Source organism: Convolutriloba macropyga, chromosome 9, assembly GCF_964194025.1.
Source record: "Convolutriloba macropyga chromosome 9, txConMacr16.3, whole genome shotgun sequence".
Lineage (NCBI taxonomy): Eukaryota > Metazoa > Xenacoelomorpha > Acoela > Convolutidae > Convolutriloba > Convolutriloba macropyga.
The window spans coordinates 11,454,032-11,479,031 of NC_134476.1; the positions used below are offsets into that span (position 1 = coordinate 11,454,032).

Sequence of the window (25,000 nt, forward strand, 5' to 3'; positions counted from 1 at the left end):
TTCCCTTCTGTCTTTTCCTTCTTTCTTTCTTTTTTTCTTTTTTTCCTTCTCTATTTCTTTTTTCTCTCTTTCTTTCTTTCTTTCTTTCTTTCTTTCTTTCTTTCTTTCTTTCTTTCTTTCTTTCTTTCTTTCTTTCTCTTTCTTTCTTTATTTATTTATTTCTTTCTTTTCTTTCTTTCTCTCTTTCTTTCTTTCTTTCTTTTTTTCTTTCTTTTTTCTTTCTTGTTTCCCTTCTGTCTTTCCTTCTTTCTTTCTTTTTTTTCTTTCTTTCCTTCTCTATTTCTTTTTTCTCTCTTTCTTTCTTTCTTTCTTTCTTTCTTTCTTTCTTTCTTTCTTTCTTTCTTTCTTTTTTCTTTCTTTTTTTCTTTCTTGTTTCCCTTCTGTCTTTCCTTCTTTCTTTCTTTTTTTTCTTTCTTCCTTCTCTATTTCTTTTTCTTCTTTCTTTCTTTCTTTCTTTCTTTTTTATTTATTTATTTCTTTCTTTCTTTCTTTCTCTCTTTCTTTCTTTCTTTCTTTTTTCTTTCTTTTCTTTCTTTTTCTTTCTTGTTTCCCTTCTGTCTTTCCTTCTTTCTTTCTTTTTTTTCTTTCTTTCCTTCTCTAATTTCTTTTTTCTCTCTTTCTTTCTTTCTTTCTTTTTTCTTTCTTTCTTTCTTTCTTTCTTCTTTCTTTCTTTCTTTCTTTCTTTCTTTCTTTCTTTCTTTCTTTATTTGTTTCTTTCTTTCTTTCTTTCTTTCTTTCTTTCTTTCTTTCAAGATTAAAGCGCGGAAGCCAGGTGAATATATACCCACTTATCGTTTCGTATCGTAATGTGGTTTTGTGAAAAAATCAGCTTGATTCATATATTCATTCCTTTTTTGTGAATTCCAAAATAAATTGTTTAGTTTAGGTTTAAGGTCATAATTTTAGAAATATTAGGTTAGTTTTAATCATGATCTTTACAAACAGTCATGACCTTTCAGTCTTTAATTTATGTTTAGATTTTTTTGGTTAGCTTCATTAGAAAAAATGAAGGTTATTTCAAATTTTTCAAACCTTTTTTTTTCTCGGAATCTTAATTTTCCACTTCTCAAATGCTGCCCGTTTTAGTTCCTGACAAACCAACTGTTGTCACCTTGTACTCCACAACAGACACGATAGTGATAAACGGAAGTGGAGTCTCAACACCCTCCAATTCAAACTTCGACCTATTCTCAGTTGTCAACATCAGCCCAGACTCCACCCCCACATTCGACAGAGCCACCACTGGATCCAAGAACACCTCCGACCACTTAGAGGTCTCTGGACTGGCCAGTGGGACTGAGTATGTACTGCAAGTGGTGACTGAGGTCGGCACTCACTCCACCCCTTGCTCCAGTCCCAATCAAGTTGACAGTGACGTCACCAACGTCACATATTGTACTTGTAAGTTGACATTTGCGACATTGAGCAACGTTGTCAAAATATGACAAGATCTTGAACGATAAATTTTGGTTTTGACTTAACTTTGGTTTTGGAATTAGATTATGGTCCTGTGGCTTGTTTCAATTGAATTTTTACTAATCCAAGAAAGCCAACAGTGAAAAAATAGATATCTTCAATATTAAATTAAAGCCCAGAATGGGATCGTAAAAGTGTCCGTTAAACTTGGGGGGGGGGGGGGGGGTGGGGTGGGGTGGGGTGGGGTGTTTGGAGAAAATATTCTAAATTTTTGTTGCGACTTGAAGGGGCGGGGGTATGTTTATTCTGAAATAACCAGAATTTCAATTTTCAGACCCAGCTGCTCCAACCGGCTTCACCCAAGACACAAACGCTTACGAAACAACGACCGGAGTTGTAAACTGGACTCTGACTATCTACGATCACATGATAGTTAAAGATGGCGACTCAACTTTCTCATACTTATCCAATGGAACTGACGGGTACAACTTCTCGTCTCTGAGTCCCGCAAGTTGCATCACTGCAACTGTTAAAGCCCTGTTTAACTGTTCAACCGGTGATCAATTCGAAAGCGTGAACACGACGGCCGATTTGTGCACGTGTAAGTATGACTACGAGACTATTTCAAAATTACTGATTTTAATTGAGAGCCGCGAAGTAAAGAGCTCATCAGAGGGTCTGTAATTGGTGGAACGGGCTCTGGTCTATTCGAGTCCCACCAATTACACTAAATTTACTACCATATAAATCAATCAATTAGTGAGCGGCAAATATTTGGCTTTTATGCTCCTTGTATGGTATTCTGCTCTACAGGCGTCGTCTCGTGCGGGGTAAAGTTTTACCTATCGTGTCGTCCCACGCGGGGGTGATAATAAGTCGGTGGGTTGTTTTATAATAAAGAAAAGTCTAAAGAGAAGGTCAGCAATCAGGGCAGTGACTTAGCAGGGACCACTTCGACATGGGTGGTCAACCTCTGCAAAAGTTATCGGCAGTTTGGAATTAAAAAATTTCGATTATCACCTGACGCAACAGCAGTTTCATAGAAATTTTTTACTAAGAAAATATAGTAATCGATTTTGTTTTCCGATTTATAAAACAGGTGGTATTTAAAATGTGAATTGAGTCTCAAACCATGTTTTCAATTGTTTTCTATTTCAAGTGGCGTCGAAAGGGTTAATAAGTTTGTCAACCACAAGAATCATTACGCGGCAAATTCCGGCTTTCTCGAGTGAATATAATTGATTTCGTCACTATATTTCATGGCCATGTTTTAAGATTAGGGTTAAAAGCTTATGTGGAAATTGCTGCCAGCAGGAGAATTTACAATGTTGCTTCAAGTTTGGATATATCCGTCACTATTTTTCTAATTTCCACCATACCTGTTTTTGACAATTTTGCAAAACAATAATAAGTTTCCCCGCTATATGTAGCTCATTTCCATGGTCCCCTTTTTCCATTGTTGCTGTATCTAATACCAACAATAGTTTTAATTAGACCAAAATGAAGGAAAACCTAATTAGTGATTAATTTCAGAAATGACGCTCAAAATACTAATTGTGGATTGAAGTGACAATCAGCAGTCCAAGTGCACTGCATAGTTTCTAGTAACAATGGATTTGTTTTCATCGTTTTATTTTCTGGAATTTTAGCATTTTTATGAAAAAATCTGCAATTTTTTCAAGTTTTCTTAAAATATTAATCAATTTTTGACATTTGTCCATTCACAAATGCCAAAAACATATTCTACGGTCTGATAAAAAGTTACTGCATGGTTATTGGTGACAATTGAATTGCTTTCAACAATTTAAAATTAGTAGTTTTAGAAATTTTTTGATTAGGTTTGCAATTTTCAAGTTTTTTGAAATCATGTCTTTAATTCAATTCTTCTTGCCACATTTCCCAAGTAATCTCCTTCAAGGTTCGATAGTATGATATTACATAGCAGCCACGGGGCAATAAAATGGTCTTCAACATATTAATGGAACGAATTTCTATTTTTTGAAATTTGAAATTTTTTCTAAAAATTGTTCCCTAACAATCTTTGAGCCGCTAAATTTAATAATGCTTAACATTGGGTTAGTGAATAGCCTCTAGAGACACAGAAATGACTTTGAAGATATTAAGGTCACTATTTGCTGCAATTTATCATTAAAATTTGCGATTGATTTCTTTTTTTAAAAAAATTGTTGTCATGTTCTGAGTTAATCGATCTTCAACGGCCAGTGAATTTTTTCAAGTCTTGCAGAAATAATCCTGGAGCAATTTGAGATCTAAAAATTGGTTTTGAACATATTTTTGGAATAGGTATATTTAAAGGGATCGAATTTTGCCTTAGGGTTAAAAGATTTGAGAGTTTTAGCAATGAGTATAATTTTGTTTAGTTTGTTTTAGTTTCTCAACTTTTTGTGATGATTTTGTTTGTGTTCTGGCTGGCATTGGTCATTATATCTGCTGATCAGGTAGAGTCCTACTAAGGATTGTATTTCAAGACATGTCCTGCTATGTTTAATAGCCACACAGCGATAGCTGGGGCTATTATTGGCCTTCTCTTGGTTTTTACAATTCAAAGAACCTGTATTGTATTGGGGCGCTGTCTTTTTTTAAGATCTGTTCACACATTTTCATGATTTTTGAAGTCAAATTGGAGTGGTGATTTTGGTCACGCCGAAACAGGAAATGGAGCGAAAAAGCGAGTGGTTTTGCGGCGTGAAATTTTTTTGCTCTAATTTTAAAGTAGAGTGAGAAAACGGTGTTTGAACAAAAGTTCGTTTTCTTGCTAGTGGTTTTTTGTTCACATGCGGAAATTTTACTTTGGTTTTTACTGTTTTTTTCGATTTTTTGGATCTGATTTTTTTCTAAATAGTTTTTCCAATCCATTCAAAGTTCATTCCAGGTCTAATTTTTTGTTTAGTCAATGAAAATTTAATGAAAATTTTTGTTTAGTCAATGAAATGATCATGCCTCTGCAGCCCGTGGAACTTGATATGAAACTATCACAAACCAAACATGGGATTAAATTTTAGCATCCTTGTAATCGCGACTGTGCGTTGGGTAAATTGGCCTTCCATAAATTGACAATGGGTATAATGTCATTGAGTAAAATGGTGGTTTGGATATTATGGACTAGGCTATAATGGCATTGGATCCAATGGAATTGTGTAAATTGTCACGCGACCATGAAATTTGGCAAAAAGTTCTTGAGAAAAATACATGCACAAAATCCCGGACATTCATCCGTGAATGCATGTGACAAAAGTCATACCCTTTTCTGTCACTTATTTCCACGATTTTTGCAGTATTTTCTTCCTAAAATCAAGTCACGCAAAATGGAAAATTGCCACACACAGATTTTGTCGCTCGTTTCCAGGAAATGCCAAATTTATTGAAAGCCAACGTTTTGGTCATTTGCCACCTAATTAGTCTTTTCCTCCTGTTTAGCCCCAACTCAGGCAACTTCCGCAGTAACTGATCGGAACTCAACCTCCCTCACAATCTCCCTGGGCACAAGTACCCCCCACTCCGACATAGTGTTCGACATCTTATACGACGAAACAACCCAGACGTCCTTCACTAATGATTCAGAGGTCAATGGCACATCACATGTCATTTCACCACTTCCTGGATGTACCTCTTTCGACTATGTGGTGATACCCTACTACAAGCCTACAAGTCCAGTTGTCAAAATAGCCGGACATAATGTCACAGTTACGAATGAGTTCACATGTAAGAATTTTAAAAAGTGTAATCAGTTTTTGATGTGTAGTTTTTCTGTTTAAAAGGGCAGTTATAAAACTGTTCAAACGTACAAAGATTTTTTTCCCAACGAACGAGTTTTCCTGAGTTACTCTGAGCTAAATTGATTGATGCCGCGACTATTTTCCCGTCATAACATAAATTCTAGTGATGTCAACTCTTACATATTCGGAAAAGTAGATCTTATTTTGATCTTTTTTTTATCACATCCTGCATTTTTTTTTCACCGCATTCTGATGGTAGCGATGAAAAATTTTCTTTCACCGCTTAAGCGGTGCAAAAAAATTTTCACCGCTTAAAAGTTTTTTTCATCGCATTCATCGCATTGAGCGCAAATCTTACATCTTTTAGCGATTTTTAGCGGTGACACCTCGACCCGGGATGTTTCGTTTATTAATTGCTCTAAATCTTATATTGCTCCAAATAGAGAAATGAATTTGAAAAACGTTTGTTGAAACAACTAATTTCATCTATATATTAATTCTAACTCGAATGCTATACCACCATGTTTAAGCGCCTACCTTCACATGTTTTAGCGTCTCTTAAACATGCAGCCTAGCGTAATGCATGCATCCTATACCACCATGTTTAAACGCCAATCTTCACATGTTTTAACGGTCCTTAAACATGCAGCGTGTTCTGTGGCTTGGTTTTATGTGTGTGCGTGCGTGTGTCCGTGAGCATGCATGCGTATGTGTGTGCGTGTATGTGCGTGTATGTGTGTGTGCTCTTTTCGGTTTTGGGACGTTCAATTCGTTTTCGAACGTTTGATTAGTTTTCGAACGTTTGCTTGCTTTTCAAACGTTCAGTTTGTTTTCGAACGTTCTTTCGAACGTCTATGTGACTATGTTTGTGTGTGTGTTTGTGACCTTCAACTGATAAAATTTAACTGACGTTAACCATGGCTAGGAGTACAACCACTGAATTTTATCGTTTTGCGTTTGTGTGTGAACCTGTTTGCGCGCGCGCGTGTGTGTGTGTGTAAGTGTGTTTGCGTGCACGCGTGTGAGACCTTGAGATTTTGGCATTTAACTGAGGTTAACCGTTACATTGAGTTGCTTTAATGCAATACTGATTGTTCTTTTTACATATTATCATTCCTATTTGCATATCCCAGATGGCCAACGATTTGGTAAGCATCCATTGGTGATTAAAATTAATTAGGGCGGGCAGGTCTTAACTGGTATATAGGTTTTTGAGGTTTTGCTCAGATTTTTCTCCTTGTCTCAGACTCTTATCCTGAAATTCAGTTATCCTCCTGACTTTTCTTCGCTAAAACTTTTCTTCGCTTTTCTTGGCTAAAACGTTCTTCACTTTTCTTCGTTAAAGATAACTTTCAGAAATGACTGCTCTACCAATAAAAGGACTGCAGCAAAGCTTTACAGCTGAGATCACAAAATTTGAGCAGCAAATTATGGTTGCTGTTGAGCGGTTGCAGACGACATTGAATTATTCTGTCTATAAAACGAAAAGCCAAGAGTCTGACAGAAAGAAGCTCAAAAAGTTGAGCAGGGCCTTAAGAAAGTGCCCCGAAATAGATAGACTGAGAGCAACTATGAAAAAGACCTTATTTGCTCACTTTCCTCACTTTCTTTTCTCACTTTCTTTTCTCACTTTCTCCTCACTTTCTTTTCACTTTCTTTTTTCACTTTCTCTTCTTACTTTCTTTCTCACTTTCTTCTCTCACTATCTTTTCTATTTTTTCCTCACTTTCTTTTCTCACTTTTTTTCTCACTTTCTCTTCTCACTTTCTTTTCTCACTTACTTTTCTCACTTTTTTTCTCACTTTCTTTTCTCTTTTCTTCTCACTTTCGTTTCTCACTTTCTTTTCTCACTTTCTTTTCTCACTTTCTTTTTCTCACTTTCTTCTCACTTTGTTTTTCTCACTTTCTTTTTCTCACTTTCTTTTTCTCACTTTCTTTTCTCACTTTCCATCTCACTTCCTTTTCTCACTTTCTTTTCTCATTTTTTCCTCCCTTTTATCTCACTTTTTTTTCTCACTTTCTTTTCTCGCTTTCTTTTCTCACTTTCTTTTCTCACTTTTCTCTTTTTCTTTTCTCACTTTCTTTTCTCTTTTTTTCCTCACTTTCTTTTCTCACTTTCTTTTCTCGCTTTCTTTTCTCACTTCCTTTTCTCACTTCCTTTTCTCACTTCCTTTTCTCACTTTCTTTTCTGACTTTCTTTTCTCACTTTCTTTTCTCACTTTCTTTTCTCACTTTCTTTTCTCACTTTCTTTTCTCACTTTCTTTTCTCACTTTCTTTTCTCAATTTTTCTTTTTCTCTTTTCTTCCTCAATTTCTTTTCTCACTTTCTTTTCTCACTTTCTTTTCTCCTTTTCTTTTCTCACTTTCTTTTCTCACTTTCTTTTCTCACTTTCTTTTCTCACTTTCTTTTCTCACTTTCTTTTCTCACTTTCTTTTCTCACTTTCTTTTCTCACTTTCTTTTCTCACTTTTTTGCTCACTTTATTTTCTCACTTTCTTTTCTCACTTTCTTTTCTCACTTTTTTTTTGCTCACTTTCTTTTCTCACTTTCTTTTCTCACTTTCTTTTCTCACTTTCTTTTCTCACTTTCTTTTCTCTTTTTCTTTTCTCTTTTTCCTTTCTCACTTTCTTTTCTCACTTTCTTTTCTCTTTTTCTTTCACTCTCTTTTTTCGTTTTTTTTTTCTCACTTTCTTTTCTCATTTTTTTTCTCACTTTCTTTTCTCACTTTCTTTTCTCATTTTTTCCTCATTTTTTTCACTTTCTTTTCCCACCTTCTTTCCTCATTTTCGTTTCTCATTTTCTTTTCTCAATTTCTTTTCTCTCTTTTCTCACTTTCTTTTCTCACTTTCTTTTCTCACTTTCTTCTCTCACTTTCTTTTCTCACTTTCTTTTCTCACTTTTTTTCTCACTTTCTTTTCTCACTTTCTTTTCGCACTTTCGTTTCTCATTTTCTTTTCTCACTTTCTTTTCTCTTTTTCTTTTTTCACTCTTTTTTCGTTTTCTCACTTTCTTTTCTCACTTTTTTTCTCATTTTTTCCTCATTTTTTCTCACTTTTTTTCTCACCTTCTTTCCTCACCTTCGTTTCTCATTTTCTTTTCTCACTTTCTTTTCTCACTTTATTTTCTCACTTTCTTTTCTCAATTTTTCTTTTTTTCTCTTTTTTTCCTCACTTTCTTGTCTCACTTTCTTTTCTCCTTTTTTCTCCTTTTCTTTTCTCACTTTCTTGTCTCACTTGCTTTTCTCACTTTCTTTTCTCACTTTCTTTTCTAACTTTCTTTTCATACTTTCTTTTCTCACTTTTTTTCTCACTTTCTTTTCTCACTTTTTTTGCTCACTTTCTTTTCTCATTTTCTTTTCTCACTTTCTTTTCTCAATTTCTTTTCTCTTTTTCTTTTCTCTTTTTCTTTTCTCACTTTCTTTTCTCTTTTTCTTTCACTCTCTTTTTTCGATTTTTTTCTCACTTTCTTTTCTCACTTTTTTTCTCACTTTCTTTTCTCATTTTTTCCTCATTTTTTCTCACTTTCTTTTCTCACCTTCTTTCCTCACTTTCGTTTCTCATTTTCTTTTCTCAATTTCTTTTCTCACTTTCTTTTCTCACTTTCTTTTCTCACTTTCTTTTACCAACTTTTTTTCTCACTTTCTTTTCTCACTTTCTTTTCTCACTTTCTTTTCTCACTTTCTTTTCTCACTTTCTTTTCTCACTTTCTTTTCTCACTTTATTTTCTCACTTTCTTTTCTCACTTTCTTTTCTCTTTTTCTTTTCTCTTTTTCTTTTTTAACTCTCTTTTTTCGTTTTTTTCTCACTTTCTTTTCTCACTTCTCACTTTTTTTCTCACTTTCTTTTCTCATTTTTTCCTCATTTTTTCTCACTTTCTTTTCTCACTTTTCTCACTTTCTTTTCTCACTTTCTTTTCTCACTTTCTTTTCTCACTTTCTTTTCTCACTTTCTTTTCTCACTTTCTTTTCTCACTTTCTTTTCTCACTTTCTTTTCTCACTGTTTTTGCCTCACTTTCTTCTTCCACTTTCTTTTCTCTTTTTCTTTCCTCACGATCTTTTCTCACTTTCTTTTCTCACTTTCTTTTCTCACTTTCTTTTCTCACTTTTGTCACTTTCTTTTCTCGCTTTCTTTTCTCACTTTCTTTTCTTTTTCTTTTCTCTTTTTCTTTTCTCACTTTCTTTTCTGACTTTCTGTTCTCACTTTCTTTTCTCTTCTTTTTTAACTCTCTTTTTTCGTTTTTTTCTCACTTTCTTTTCTCACTTTTTTTCTCACTTTCTTTTCTCACTTTCTTTTCTCACTTTCTTTTCTCTTTTTTTCCTCATTTTTTCTCACTTTCTTTTCTCACTTTTGTCACTTTCTTTTCTCGCTTTCTTTTCTCACTTTCTTTTCTTTTTCTTTTCTCTTTTTCTTTTCTCACTTTCTTTTCTGACTTTCTGTTCTCACTTTCTTTTCTCTTCTTTTTTAACTCTCTTTTTTCGTTTTTTTCTCACTTTCTTTTCTCACTTTTTTTCTCACTTTCTTTCCTCACTTTCGTTTCTCATTTTCTTTTCTCAATTTCTTTTCTCACTTTATTTTCTCACTTTCTTTTCTCACTTTCTTTTACCCACTTTTTTTTCTCACTTTCTTTTCTCACTTTCTTTTCTCACTTTCTTTTCTCACTTTCTTTTCTCACTTTCTTTTCTCACTTTCTTTTCTCACATTCTTTTCTCTTTTTCTTTTCTCTTTTTCTTTTTTCACTCTCTTTTTTCGTTTTTTTTCTCACTTTCTTTTCTCACTTCTTCTCACTTTTTTCTCACTTTCTTTTCTCATTTTTTCCTCATTTTTTCTCACTTTCTTTTCTCACTTTTCTCACTTTCTTTTCTCACTTTCTTTTCTCACTTTCTTTTCTCACTTTCTTTTCTCACTTTCTTTTCTCACTTTCTTTTCTCATTTTTTCCTCATTTTTTTCACTTTCTTTTCCCACCTTCTTGCCTCACTTTCGTTTCTCATTTTCTTTTCTCAATTTCTTTTCTCTCTTTTCTCACTTTCTTTTCTCACTTTCTTTTCTCACTTTCTCCTCTCACTTTCTTTTCTCACCTTTCTCACTTTCTTTTCTCACTTTCTTTTCTCACTTTCTTTCTCACTTTCTTTTCTCACTTTCTTTTCTCACTTTCTTTTCTCACTTTCTTTTCTCACTTTCTTTTCTCACTTTCTTTTCTCACTTTCTTTTCTCACTGTTTTTGCCTCACTTTCTTCTTCCACTTTCTTTTCTGTTTTTCTTTCCTCACGATCTTTTCTCACTTTCTTTTCTCACTTTCTTTTCTCACTTTTGTCACTTTCTTTTCTCACTTTCTTTTCTCACTTTCTTTTCTCTTTTTCTTTTCTCTTTTTCTTTTCTCACTTTCTTTTCTGACTTTCTGTTCTCACTTTCTTTTCTCTTCTTTTTTAACTCTCTTTTTTCGTTTTTTTCTCACTTTCTTTTCTCACTTTTTTTCTCACTTTCTTTTCTCACTTTCTTTTCTCACTTTTGTCACTTTCTTTTCTCGCTTTCTTTTCTCACTTTCTTTTCTTTTTCTTTTCTCTTTTTCTTTTCTCACTTTCTTTTCTGACTTTCTGTTCTCACTTTCTTTTCTCTTCTTTTTTAACTCTCTTTTTTCGTTTTTTTCTCACTTTCTTTTCTCACTTTTTTTCTCACTTTCTTTCCTCACTTTCGTTTCTCATTTTCTTTTCTCAATTTCTTTTCTCACTTTCTTTTCTCACTTTCTTTTCTCACTTTCTTTTACCCACTTTTTTTTTCTCACTTTCTTTTCTCACTTTCTTTTCTCACTTTCTTTTCTCACTTTCTTTTCTCACTTTCTTTTCTCACTTTCTTTTCTCACATTCTTTTCTCTTTTTCTTTTCTCTTTTTCTTTTTTCACTCTCTTTTTTCGTTTTTTTCTCACTTTCTTTTCTCACTTTTTTTCTCACTTTCTTTTCTCACTTTCTTTTCTCACTTTTGTCACTTTCTTTTCTCGCTTTCTTTTCTCACTTTCTTTTCTTTTTCTTTTCTCTTTTTCTTTTCTCACTTTCTTTTCTGACTTTCTGTTCTCACTTTCTTTTCTCTTCTTTTTTAACTCTCTTTTTTCGTTTTTTTCTCACTTTCTTTTCTCACTTTTTTTCTCACTTTCTTTCCTCACTTTCGTTTCTCATTTTCTTTTCTCAATTTCTTTTCTCACTTTCTTTTCTCACTTTCTTTTCTCACTTTCTTTTACCCACTTTTTTTTTCTCACTTTCTTTTCTCACTTTCTTTTCTCACTTTCTTTTCTCACTTTCTTTTCTCACTTTCTTTTCTCACTTTCTTTTCTCACATTCTTTTCTCTTTTTCTTTTCTCTTTTTCTTTTTTCACTCTCTTTTTTCGTTTTTTTCTCACTTTCTTTTCTCACTTCTTCTCACTTTTTTCTCACTTTCTTTTCTCATTTTTTCCTCATTTTTTCTCACTTTCTTTTCTCACTTTTCTCACTTTCTTTTCTCACTTTCTTTTCTCACTTTCTTTTCTCACTTTCTTTTCTCAGTTTCTTTTCTCACTTTCTTTTCTCACTTTCTTTTCTCATTTTTTCCTCATTTTTTTTCACTTTCTTTTCCCACCTTCTTTCCTCACTTTCGTTTCTCATTTTCTTTTCTCAATTTCTTTTCTCTCTTTTCTCACTTTCTTTTCTCACTTTCTTTTCTCACTTTCTCCTCTCACTTTCTTTTCTCACCTTTCTCACTTTCTTTTCTCACTTTCTTTTCTCACTTTCTTTCTCACTTTCTTTTCTCACTTTCTTTTCTCACTTCCTTTTCTCACTTTCTTTTCTCACTTTCTTTTCTCACTTTCTTTTCTCACTTTCTTTTCTCACTGTTTTTGCCTCACTTTCTTCTTCCACTTTCTTTTCTGTTTTTCTTTCCTCACGATCTTTTCTCACTTTCTTTTCTCACTTTCTTTTCTCACTTTTGTCACTTTCTTTTCTCACTTTCTTTTCTCACTTTCTTTTCTCTTTTTCTTTTCTCTTTTTCTTTTCTCACTTTCTTTTCTGACTTTCTGTTCTCACTTTCTTTTCTTTTCTTTTTTCACCCTCTTTTTTCGTTTTTTTTCTCACTTTCTTTTCTCACTTTTTTTCTCACATTCTTTTCTCACTTTCTTTTCTCACTTTCTTTTCTCACTTTCTTTTCTCATTTTTTCCTCATTTTTTCTCACTTTCTTTTCTCACGTTCTTTCCTCACTTTCGTTTCTCATTTTCTTTTCTCACTTTCTTTTCTCACTTTCTTTTCTCACTTTCTTTTCTCACTTTCTTTTCTCACTTTTTTTCTCACTTTCTTTTCTCACTTTCTTTTCTCACTTTCTTTTCTCACTTTCTTTTCTCACTTTCTTTTCCCACTTTCTTTTTTCACTCTCTTTTTTCGTTTTTTTCTCAATTTCTTTTCTCACTTTTTTTCTCACTTTCTTTTCTCACTTTCTTTTCTCACTTTCTTTTCTCACTTTCTTTTCTCATTTTTTCCTCATTTTTTCTCACTTTCTTTTCTCACCTTCTTTTCTCACTTTCGTTTCTCATTTTCTTTTCTCACTTTCTTTTCTCACTTTCTTTTCTCACTTTCTTTTCTCACTTTCTTTTCTCACTTTTTTTCTCACTTTCTTTTCTCACTTTCTTTTCTCACTTTCTTTTCTCACTTTCTTTTCTCACTTTCTTTTTTCACTCTTTTTTCGTTTTTTTCTCACTTTCTTTTCTCACTTTTTTTCTCACTTTCTTTTCTCACTTTCTCTTCTCAGTTTTTCCTCGTTTTTTCTCACTTTCTTTTCTCACATTCTTTCCTCACTTTCGTTTCACATTTTCTTTTCTCTTTTTCTTTTCTCTTTTCTTTTCTCACTTTCTTTTCTCTTTTTCTTTTCTCACTTTCTTTTCTCACTTTTTTTTCTCTTTTTTTCCTCACTTTCTTTTTTCTCACTTTCTTTTCTCACTTTCTTTTCTTATTTTCTTTTCTCACTTTCTTTTCTCACTTTCTTTTCTCACTTTTTTTTTCTTTTTCTTTTCTCTTTTGCTTCTCTTTTTCTTTTCTCTTTTCTTTTCTCACTTTCTTTTCTCACTTTCTTTTCTCATTTTTTTCTCTCACTTTCTTTTCTCACCTTTCTCACTTTCTTTTCTCACTTTCTTTTCTCACTTTCTTTCTCACTTTCTTTTCTCACTTTCTTTTCTCACTTTCTTTTCTCACTTTCTTTTCTCACTTTCTTTTCTCACTTTCTTTTCTCACTGTTTTTGCCTCACTTTCTTCTTCCACTTTCTTTTCTGTTTTTCTTTCCTCACGATCTTTTCTCACTTTCTTTTCTCACTTTCTTTTCTCACTTTTGTCACTTTCTTTTCTCACTTTCTTTTCTCACTTTCTTTTCTCTTTTTCTTTTCTCTTTTTCTTTTCTCACTTTCTTTTCTGACTTTCTGTTCTCACTTTCTTTTCTCTTCTTTTTTCACTCTCTTTTTTCGTTTTTTTCTCACTTTCTTTTCTCACTTTTTTTCTCACATTCTTTTCTCACTTTCTTTTCTCACTTTCTTTTCTCACTTTCTTTTCTCATTTTTTCCTCATTTTTTCTCACTTTCTTTTCTCACTTTCTTCTCTCACTTTCTTTTCTCACTTTACTCTTTCTTTTCTCATTTTTTCCTCCCTTTTTTCTCACTTTCTTTTCTCACTTTCTTTTCTCACTTTCTTTTCTCACTTTCATTTCTCACTTTCTTTTCTCACTTTCTTTTCTCACTTTCTTTTCTGACTTTCTTTTCTCACTTTCTTTTCTCACTTTCTTTTCTCACTTTCTTTTCTCACTTTCTTTTTTCACTTTCTTTTCTCACTTTCATTTCTCACTGTTTTTCCTCACTTTTTTCCCTCATTTTCTTCTTCCACTTTCTTTTCTCTTTTTCTTTCCTCACTATCTTTTCTCACTTTCTTTTCTCACTTTTTCTCACTTTCTTTTCTCACTTTCTTTTCTCACTTTCTTTTCTCACTTTCTTTAAGCACGAATTTAAGATTACGTCGTATGTGACGACGTCATCTATTGTAATAGATTGTTAATGTTCACCTCCAATTATGATGGAGGTAGGTTGGCCAAGTCCTTCCTTTGGACACGTTTGGACTTTTTATCTCCAGCTTTCGCGCTCCCAGTTGGGCGGCACTTGCAGCTCATGTAATCCCCTCGGGGCTTTCAGCTGTAAGTGCCGCAGCTCTTTTGAGTATGGGGGAGATGAATCGCTCATTCGTGTTTGGGTGTTGGACTTGGATTTTATAGGTAATTTGGCAGTACAAAATGTGATCTCGAAAGATGCGATTTTTTTTCGAAAAATTAGGATTTTATTCTCATCCGCTCTTCGCCTGTTTTACCGCACCTTAAACATGTAGATTAATGTTTTATATGAGTTGTGCTCTGCCATCATGTAGAAGTTCGTTAGCGGTCTTAGCGGTACTTAAATATGCAAGATAGCTCAGCCAATTAAGTCTTTAATCAAAAAATTGGTGTTACTTGGTGTAATATACTAAACCAAACACATCGGTAACGTAACGTAATACCTGTGGCTGTTGAATGAGGGGCATGGCTTGCAGCTCGAGCTGGTACGAAAAAAATCTCAGTTTTAAACCTATTCTTTTATATGATTTTCTTGCGATGCTTTTGCGGGCCTGCTAGTATAACTGAAATGTATGATCAATTTTTTGGTTCGATTGATTTCACTTGTTTCAACAATTTTTTTTTTAAAAAAATCATTATTTTCTGGTACTGCTTTTAAATGTTTTTTGTGTTGTAAGTACTTACAACACACACAAAAAACAGTAACATCATCAGTTATAGATCGTACAAATTTAATTCTCAATTTAATTCTCAGTGAATTTGAAATCATACTTTTCAAAATCAACTTCCTTGTTGTCTTCCTAAAAATAAAAATCACTTTGAAAGTTTGTCTCTTTTTTCAGTGCCTGGTGACGTCAACGTCTCGTCTCTCAACCAATCTTCAGTCATTTTAACTGGTTTTGCAATCAGTCATATGGAGATAGAAAACAGCGGCAACTGGCAAGTCATAACCCTAATTGCAAACAGCACCATATCCGGATGCGACCCAGAGACCATCAACGTCACGAATCCGGGTTATGCCGACTTCACTGGATTGGACCCAGGCTGCACGTACTCGGTGTACGCTTTCGCAATTTGTGATACGGATAAAGTCTCTCCAAATGTGGTTAATGCTACTTTTTGCACACGTTAGTTATTTTTTGCTGATTTCAGATGTCACGTTATGTTGTGTTGACAATTGTCCTAGTCCAATTGCCTTTTTTTTCGGTATCGTTGATATAAAAATTTCGGCACTCTTCCGTTTGTGCCCCAGTTTAGTAGGTGCACCAGAGCCCATATTTTTACTGCCCACACCTACAAATTATGCGTTCTTGTAAAACACGTTACTATCTAAAAATGAGTACGTGCGCCCGGCGGGGGTGTAGTTAAATACCCACTTAGCCGAAGTGGGAACAGAATATATCCCCATTTTTGACCTGTTCCCTCAATTTCATTAGCATTATCTGGGTTCTGTTTCAGTGCCAGTGACCCCTACTCCAACCTGGAACACGGCAACTTCCACCTCTATCACTTTCAGCTGGAACAGCGAGAGCCCAATTGCTTCTAGGTTATTAATCAAAGCTCAATATAATCAGCTCTCAAATTATTCTTTAAAAAAATAGGTTAATATGAAAGTAAGTAATCTACTCTTTTCAAAAATCGGCTGAAGAATATTGGAATCAATTACCTTCAAAGTATTTTTTCGTTGTATTGAATAACGATGAGTAAGCAGCGAGAAAAAAATCATGGTTTCGAGGAAGAACATTTACTGGGCGGTTAGCTGAGAAAGAATTTATATCTAACCAATAAAAAAAACTTGTAATCTTGTTTACGAACATAACTCTTTAAACGAAATAATTGGCAATAACTCCTAATTGTTTAGAAAAACTTTCTTATGTCAAAAATCTGTAATTTCTATGTGTTGAAAAAGATATTATTCAGCAAATTATAAAACTATACCTTTATATTATGGCGCCTAGGAAAACATAAAATGAAAGTCTGATATAATAATTTTAAAGAGGTCCTAAAAAGCCCTGAAACACAACGCAAAAATCCTTTTTTGAAAAAAAGTTAGGTTAAGTTGGGCTCAATTTCAAATCTGATTAGGTACGAGTATAGGAACGGATCTTCAGGGTCCTGGATCAACATCACAAACACACCCACGATGTTCACAGATGACACAGTTGAGTCAGGGACTTGTTATGACATTGAGTTCAGAGCTGTGCTGGACTGTGACAACGGCCAGTCCTACTACGGGGCAACTGTCACCAGAAACTTCTGCTCGAGTAAGACCAACGAGTTTTTCAAAGATATTTTTGTCAAATTTTTAGATGTAAATTAGATGGATCAAGGTTTTGTTCAGCAGCGCTGTGCCATTTACAGCAATAAATTGCTGAAAACTAATAACCTAAACACACAATCGCAAGCCGAAGTAAAAATCGCAAGCCGAAGAAAAAGCAAGCCGAAGTAAATAACCTAAACACACAATCGCAAGCCGAAGTAAAATAAGCTTTTGCATGATTGAAAAGCTACTGAAAAACAAGCTGGTTTTGGTCTTGTCGACATCAAATGTTCTTACGATTAAGATATGTTCTCCATTATGAGGAGAAAAGCAGTCTTTAAACAAAAAGGAACTGTTATTTTCTAACTCTTCTAATAGTTTTGTGGAACAAATTTATTCCTGAATGATACACCCCTTTTTTCTGAATTTGCTTCTAAAAACTGTATTTGGAAGCCGCATTAAAAAATTTATTCCCATCGTCTTTCCCATTTTTCCCTTTATTTTCCCTAAATTAAATTTTCTTTTAAGTTATTTACACAGCAATGTCATCAAAAATTTTGCAGTGAATCTCGGACAAACTCTTGTGTCATTTAAGGTCAACTGGATCAAAAAAATTAAAAAGATAGGTTGAAAGAAATTGCGATGAAAAGTTCAGCATGAAAATGCTCCTTTGAACAAAATTTTCTTAGGATCATTCATGTCTTAATCTAACGTTTAATCAGAAACAGCCATAGATGAAATAATATTTATCCTTGTTTTTTTTTACAAATGATACTAATTAACTTTGGTTGTATTCGTAAAATTTACTAGATTGAAAAAACAATTAAACTGAAAGCTAACTGAAAACAGATTGATGAAATGCTTAGATACGTCTACATCCTTAAAAGTCCAAAAATTTTCACTGTCATTTCAAGAAATTAAGATTTTAACTGCGATTTTAGCAAGACCGTGATTATCATAAACTTTTAGTTATATAACTTCCTTCCTAGACATCCCGAATATTGATAGGAATATTCAAATCATACATGTCTTGACAAGTGTTCGTTCATACATGTCTTGACAAGTGTTTTTATCAGACAAGTTTCTCTCATGGGAATGCCATATCAGTAGTGAGAAATGGGGGGGTCTACCGCACAGATTTAGGATCCCAACCACCCAGTCTCGAACTCGGGCCAATATTTTCAATTTCATCAATTGTTTTTATAGCCATACCCTCTGAACCATGGATACATGACTGAGCCATATTCAACTTGCATTTAAACCGAAATAATCCAGGCTTAAACAAGGCAACTTGGCTCAGTGGTTACAATTGAAACCCAAAACAAAATGAGTTATTGAAACCCAAACAAAATTATTTACAAAAACTATCAAAAAATAAGGATATTGTTTCTGAATTAACACTGTGTCTGATAATATCTGCTATCACAGACAATTAATGAATTAAAACACAAACAATGATGGAACAGACGGAAATTTGCAAGATACAAATCTGAGCATAAAAAGTTATGATGGTTATTATTTTTTGAATGTTAAACTTTTGCATGCGCTTCGTAATTGTATGCGCTTTTCTCACGCTATCCTATACAATAGCTTGTTCAAAGCTGATAAAGTTTTTACTCCCATTTTGGCATATAGATGTTTGTTTTGTAGTTTCTCGTTAATACTCGTTTTGATCCAGGGAGAACCACCTCAGAAAATTCTGGACTAAATATTAAAAGCTCCAGAATTGTAAAAGACTTCAAAACATTGATTTTCACCTTCTTAACACCTGACAGAAAATGTCGGGCTGCCAATTGCCGGAGTGCAGTCAACCGCACTCGAGAAGTCCTTGTTCATGAACGTAAGAAAAATTTCGGTGTTTTTGTTTGTAGTTATCCAAAAACCACGAACACCCGTACAGTTTGTTCATCAGTACCAAAAATATGATCGGTTTTGAAACGTAAAGAACCACTGTTATGTTCCAAACAACAGGAAATCATGAGAAAATGGAGCAATCAAGTGCGAGTGAGTGTGAATTAATGAAATGAATCCACATCAAAATTAACAAATTTTGATATAATTGTCAACCTAAAATTAATACGCAAAAATCTTTTTATTCAAATAGTTCTATAAATGAGTGAAAGATAAAAGTCAACCCATTTTAACCTTTGATTGAAAAAGTCTTCAATAGATATGTTAGAACGTCTTGCGGTTTATAAGGAACTTATAGTAGATTTTAGGTGCATCATAAAGAAGTTCAAACTTTTTGTATGGACAAGACCAAAAATTTCTTTCACGTTTCAAACCCATCATACCAAATCTAAGAAACCTCTTATACTGAAGCTTCCTAGGTTTTAAGCCAACGAAAAACGAGAGCGTCATAAGATTTAATGCAATGAAATCCGGTGCTTCTTACGCCTCAAAATCCACAGATGTAAACTTTTGCATGCGCATCGCAACTTTATGAGCTTTTCTCATGCTATCCCTTACAAGCCGATGAAATTTTTACTCCCAATTCGGCTGATAGATGTCTGTTTAGTAGTTTCTCGTTGATACTTGCTTTGACCTATGGACAGCCACCTCAAAAATATTTGGACTAAAAATTAAAAGCTCCAAAAGGATAAAAGAATTTAAAACATTGATTTTGGTCATCTTAAGACCTGGCAGCACTTGTCGGGCTGCCAATTGGGTGGCTGAAGACGTAGCAGTCAACCGCGCTCCAGAAGTCCTCGTTCATGAACGTAAGAAAAATTTCGGTGTATTTGGTTGTAGTTATTCAAAAACCACGAACAGCTTTAAACTTTTTTCTTCAGTACCAAAAATATGATCGGTTTTGAAACGTAAAGAACCGCTGATATGTTCCAGACAACAAGAAATCATGAGAATATGGAGCAATCAAGTGTCATTGAGTGTGAATTAAAAAAACAAATCCACAACAAAATTAACAAATTTTGATATAATTTTCAACTTTGAAAAAACGCATTTTTTTTGTTCAAATAGTTCTGTGAATGATTGAAAGATAAAAGTCAACCGGTTTTACCTTTTGATTGAAAAAGTCTCAAATAGGTGTTAGCACGTCTTGCGATTTGTAAGGAAGAAGCTATATTGGAACTTGGATACATCATAAAAACGTTAAAGCTTATTGTACGGACAAGACCAAAAATTTCTTATGTTTCAAACCTATCATACCGAATCTAAGAAACCTATTGTACTGAAGCTTCTTAAGTTTTAAGCCAACAAAAACCGAGAGCTTCATAAGATTCAATGCAATGAAATCCGGCGCTTCTTACGCCTCAAAATCCACAGAAGTCGGCATATCTCAGTTTTCAAAGTGGGTAAAATCCGACATTTTCTACGATTCTTGCACTTCCTAGAAATTAGCGCTTCTTATGTGTAAAATTGGCAGAAACTGACGCGTGTTTTGTTTAATATCTGTAAAAACTGTCAAAACCGAATAGAAACATCTGGATTCTGGTCGGTTTTGGCGACAAAAAAGCAATGAAAACGGACGTTTTCTTATGTTTATTTCGAGAAAAAAATCTCACCTATAGTTCCGGTTTGGGGAAATCGTCAAATTAACCTGAGATGCTATAGGAACCGACCAAACAAAAATTTGATGTACTCAAATTACAAAAAATAACATAGCCGGAAAAGCTCTGGAAGCAACTTGAAGCAACATAACTCCACAAACAAAATCGTAATTGCAGCCGAAACCAATTCTTTTATTTCTTAAAAAATTAAATCGCTACCAGTCATGATTTGATACTAAAAATTTAGTAAAATTTCAATTGCTATCATAACTAGAACGATTTCAGCTTTTATATCATTGAAACCAATTAAGATAAAAATAATTACAACATTCGGTAACAAAATAAAAAAACGACACCTTTACATTTAAAAATATTAATATTTGGGATTAAAAACTCTCTTGAAACATGATTTACAAATTTTTCATTAGGAATATTTAGTGACGTTTAAAACGGTCACCGTTATTAGGATCGTCAAATACTGATTTGCTCAAAAAGGCTAAGGACAAACAATTGTTGAGAAATAACTCAAGATACTAACTTTGGAAACCTATAACTCCTCCACCCAAAAGATTCAATGGAAAGTATAAAGTAGATGATATTCTTAGTAAAAAAAATAAATTTTTTGAAAAAAACATTAAATTTAAGAACTCAAGGAAAGATTAAATTATCGTTTTGGCGTCATATCAATTGAGACAGAAATGAATGTTCAACTTTTTGCAAAAATTAAGTAATTCATTACAGAAAAACGAAACAGAATGATAACCAAGGACGAAAATTGTTTACAACAAAAAACAAAGCCCAGAGAATATTATCTGAAGGTAAAATCAGTGAAAGCTTTTAAACAAAATCCCAGCAAATTTTCAATGCTGCATTTTAATACATCAATTGCAAACCAAGAAAATGAAAACCAAAAATTCAAGAAAAAAGGTGATATCCTGAAATCAAGAAAAAAGGTGATATCTTGAAATGTTTTTAGCAATTAATAAACATAAAGTGACAACAAAAAAACTGGGTTTAATGATACATGCTGCAACGTGTCAAACATGGACACCTTGTAAAAAACAAAAAAAAAGCCATCATATCAGTTTTTGAAACTTCGAATTTTTAGTTTTCTTTATTGGGCTTTGGATGCATAGAAAAACTACATAAAAATTATTATATATGAAACAAAAAATGAAAAAAGAGTTCAAAGATTCAAAACAATAAATTTCTTACTGCATTTCAAAGGCTTATCGCCAAAAGATTTATCAAGCATCAGTTCATTAAAAAAATAAATAATAAAAATACCTCCTGTTATTAGAAGGCTTTCTACGCAGATATTATCAAAATGAGCTTCACATAATTTGGTTTTCTTAAAATAACCGCATGAAAATCCAAAGAAGAAGAAGCTAATAAAAAAGCCCAATTTAATTAAAAGTTGAGGAAATATGTGCTAATTCTGCCCTTAAAAAATTTTGTTGGCCTTTCAAAAACACTGTGGTATCAATTTCAGAAAGTTAAATATTAACACAGCATTTACAAGACAATGTGTCCTAAAAACTAATTTACAGGCAATAAACTAAGGCCAACTGGACAAAAAACGCTTAAGAACGGTTATCTATTTGCGCTATTCTGTTAAAAACAATTTTCAAAGTCAACAAATCATTCACTTATCGCAGAGCATTATCGAAAAGCTTACGTCGCTAAACAAAATTTTGCTCACTTAGCAGTTTTAAACACTTTAAGGTCAAAAAACCTTCAGAACGAATAGTAGTTGCTGTAAAAAAAATTGAAAAAAAAAACGTTGGGGAATAAAAAGAAACGACTCAAAGAGTGGAAAAACTACACCGGCTTAGAAATATCAAAAAAGAAGTAAATCAAAAGCAATATTTTTATATACATATGAAGAGGGGTATTGGTATTCCACAGGTCTGTTTAAAATCCAAAGTAATTGGATTGTATTGGCGTGCTGTCTTTTTTAAGATAGGTTAACACATTTTTCTGATGACCTTCCTAGCAACTTCAGTTTATTGAGCAGCACATTAACGATTAGTAAAGCCAGCTGAGTGCCTCTATTGCAACTTTATGCCACTGGGATTTACCTTTTTTTGCGTTTTGAAGGCTAAAATCATCAGAAAAATGTGTTAAACTATCTTAAAAAAGACAGCACACCAATACCATCCAAATACTTTGGATTTTAAACAGACCTGTGGAATACCAATACCCCTCTTCGAGTCGTTATAAGCTATTTTAAAAGTATAACCAAAAGCGCAACCAATTCCTTTGAGACCAATTTATAAAAATGAAAAGAGAAATATATTAAATGAAGGCACAGAATGAGCAGCTTAAACAAATGCAGCTTTTAATGTACAAAATTACCAGAATGGAGGTAAAAAATATCAAATGACCAAACGAAAGCTCCAAATTTTCCTCATTTTTCAGGCGGAAATATGATGGTAGTCAACCGTGACCAAAACGAGACTGCGTTGACGTTCAGAATCACGTCATCAACTTTCACCGGATCCTACTTCGCCACATGTGTGCGCCCAAAACCCTGTCCCAGCATTGGCCCAGTAACCTCTACCCAGAACACAATCGATGGGCTCACTACTGGAACCCGCTACGAGTACGAGATATACGGGTACAACGGGGGCACCGGGTTCTCTCCAGTACCAACGAATACTCCCAACTTTTACCTGTGTACAGGTAAAATGATTACAGTACTTTCCCGGGTCTATATTTGAGCGGGTGTGAGCGGAAAAATCTGTAAAAATGCGCTGAAAAACTAAAATTATGTCAGAAATATGCTGAATGTGTTGAAAGTTTATTTTAGGGACACTTGTCAACACAATTCTTATCAAATTTCAGCAATTTTTTTTGTAAATCCATTACACAATTTCAGTCTTTCCAAAAATTCTGCATTCAGCACTTTCAAATCGTTCCTTACATAATTTCAACAATTTGAAATTTTAGCACAATTCTTACATAATTTCGGAACTTCGGAAAAAGAGAGAATTTCAGCGCTTTCAGCACGTTCCTTAGACAAAAATTGTACGTGCAATTTTATTGCTCACTATTGCTTATAATCAGCATGTATGCTCTTTCTTTTTTGCAATTGTGAAGAGCACCTAATCAATCACAAATCTGCGCTGTTTTTTTAAAATGATAATTAACATTTTTGATAAAGAGACCCGGGTTGCTCATCATACAAAAAACCCGGTAATCATACAAGGTCATATATGATCCCCGGTAATCATGCAAGGTCATATATGATTTGTATGATATCCTGGTAATCATACAAGTGTCATACAATTTTTTAAAGGACGCTTAAACGGCCCCAATTGTGACGCTTAGTTCGCTTGAAGTAAGATCGATAATCATAACAGCTCATTTTATCCCAGTTATCATATTCAATTTTCCTGGAAGAGATTAACTGAAGAGCGTCACAGTTTCAAAATGGTCAACAGAAGTAACACAGTTACACTTAAACAACCTGGTTTTATTCAATCAAGTAATGTGACAAAATAATCCAGCTGCATTAAGTATTTTGACATGATTTTAAGCAAAAACGTCGAACGTGGTTGTTTTATTAATGGCCTGCTTAAACTTTTATCACCCACCCAGGACTAAAAATTATGTAAAAAATTCGCTGTTATCACCAAATTTGTGAGTGAAATCCGCTTAAACTGTGTAAGAAATGCGCCGAAATGCGCTAAGTTTTTGGAAGGGTGCACTAAAACTTTGTAAGAAAAGCGCTGAAAAAGGTGATGGAATTTATGTAAAAAAAAGTGTTGAATGAAAATTTAATCGCTTTAGCACATTCTCAATATTCCAGCACATTTTACCGCATTCAGCTGATTTTGTATATAATTTCACCGCATTAAGCTGATTTTATATATAATTTCACCGCATTCAGCTGATTTTGTATTTAATTTCACCGCATTCAGCTGATTTTGTATATAATTTCACCGCATTCAGCTGATTATATATATAATTTCACCGCATTCAGCTGATTTTGTATTCAATTTCACCGCATTCAGCTGATTTTGTATATAATTTCACCGCATTAAGCTGATTTTGTATTTAATTTCACCGCATTCAGCTGATTTTGTATATAATTTCACCGCATTCAGCTGATTTTATATATAATTTCACCGCATTCAGCTGATTTTGTATTTAATTTCACCGCATTCAGCTGATTTTGTATATAATTTCACCGCATTAAGCTGATTTTATATATAATTTCACCGCATTAAGCTGATTTTATATATAATTTCACCGCATTCAGCTGATTTTGTATTTAATTTCACCGCATTCAGCTGATTTTGTATATAATTTCACCGCATTCAGCTGATTTTATATATAATTTCACCGCATTCAGCTGATTTTATATATAATTTCACCGCATTCAGCTGATTTTGTATTTAATTTCACCGCATTCAGCTGATTTTGTATATAATTTCACCGCATTAAGCTGATTTTATATATAATTTCACCGCATTAAGCTGATTTTATATATAATTTCACCGCATTCAGCTGATTTTGTATTCAATTTCACCGCATTCAGCTGATTTTGTATATAATTTCACCGCATTAAGCTGATTTTGTATTTAATTTCACCGCATTCAGCTGATTATGTATATAATTTCACCGCACTCAGCTGATTTTATATATAATTTCACCGCATTCAGCTGATTTTGTATTTAATTTCACCGCATTCAGCTGATTTTGTATATAATTTCACCGCATTAAGCTGATTTTATATATAATTTCACCGCATTAAGCTGATTTTATATATAATTTCACCGCATTCAGCTGATTTTGTATTTAATTTCACCGCATTCAGCTGATTTTGTATATAATTTCACCGCATTCAGCTGATTTTATATATAATTTCACCGCATTCAGCTGTTTTTGTATATAATTTCACCGCATTCAGCTGATTTTGTATTTAATTTCACCGCATTCAGCTGATTTTGTATATAATTTCACCGCATTCAG

At 33.4% G+C, this 25,000-nt stretch overlaps 1 protein-coding gene across 5 annotated transcripts in view; it reads left to right on the forward strand.

Annotated features, from left to right (window-relative positions):
* LOC142345599 (uncharacterized) overlaps nucleotides 1–25,000 on the forward strand; it is a 306,540-nt gene that overhangs the window by 119,529 nt on the left and 162,011 nt on the right. For all 5 annotated transcript variants that reach the window (XM_075397728.1, XM_075397730.1, XM_075397731.1 and 2 more), the window contains 7 exons: nucleotides 1,087–1,401; nucleotides 1,751–2,017; nucleotides 4,855–5,139; nucleotides 15,094–15,378; nucleotides 15,710–15,797; nucleotides 16,337–16,515; nucleotides 22,442–22,705. In XM_075397728.1, the coding sequence (XP_075253843.1) occupies nucleotides 1,087–1,401; nucleotides 1,751–2,017; nucleotides 4,855–5,139; nucleotides 15,094–15,378; nucleotides 15,710–15,797; nucleotides 16,337–16,515; nucleotides 22,442–22,705 (1,683 nt within the window). The remainder of the gene's footprint in view (nucleotides 1–1,086; nucleotides 1,402–1,750; nucleotides 2,018–4,854; nucleotides 5,140–15,093; nucleotides 15,379–15,709; nucleotides 15,798–16,336; nucleotides 16,516–22,441; nucleotides 22,706–25,000) is intronic.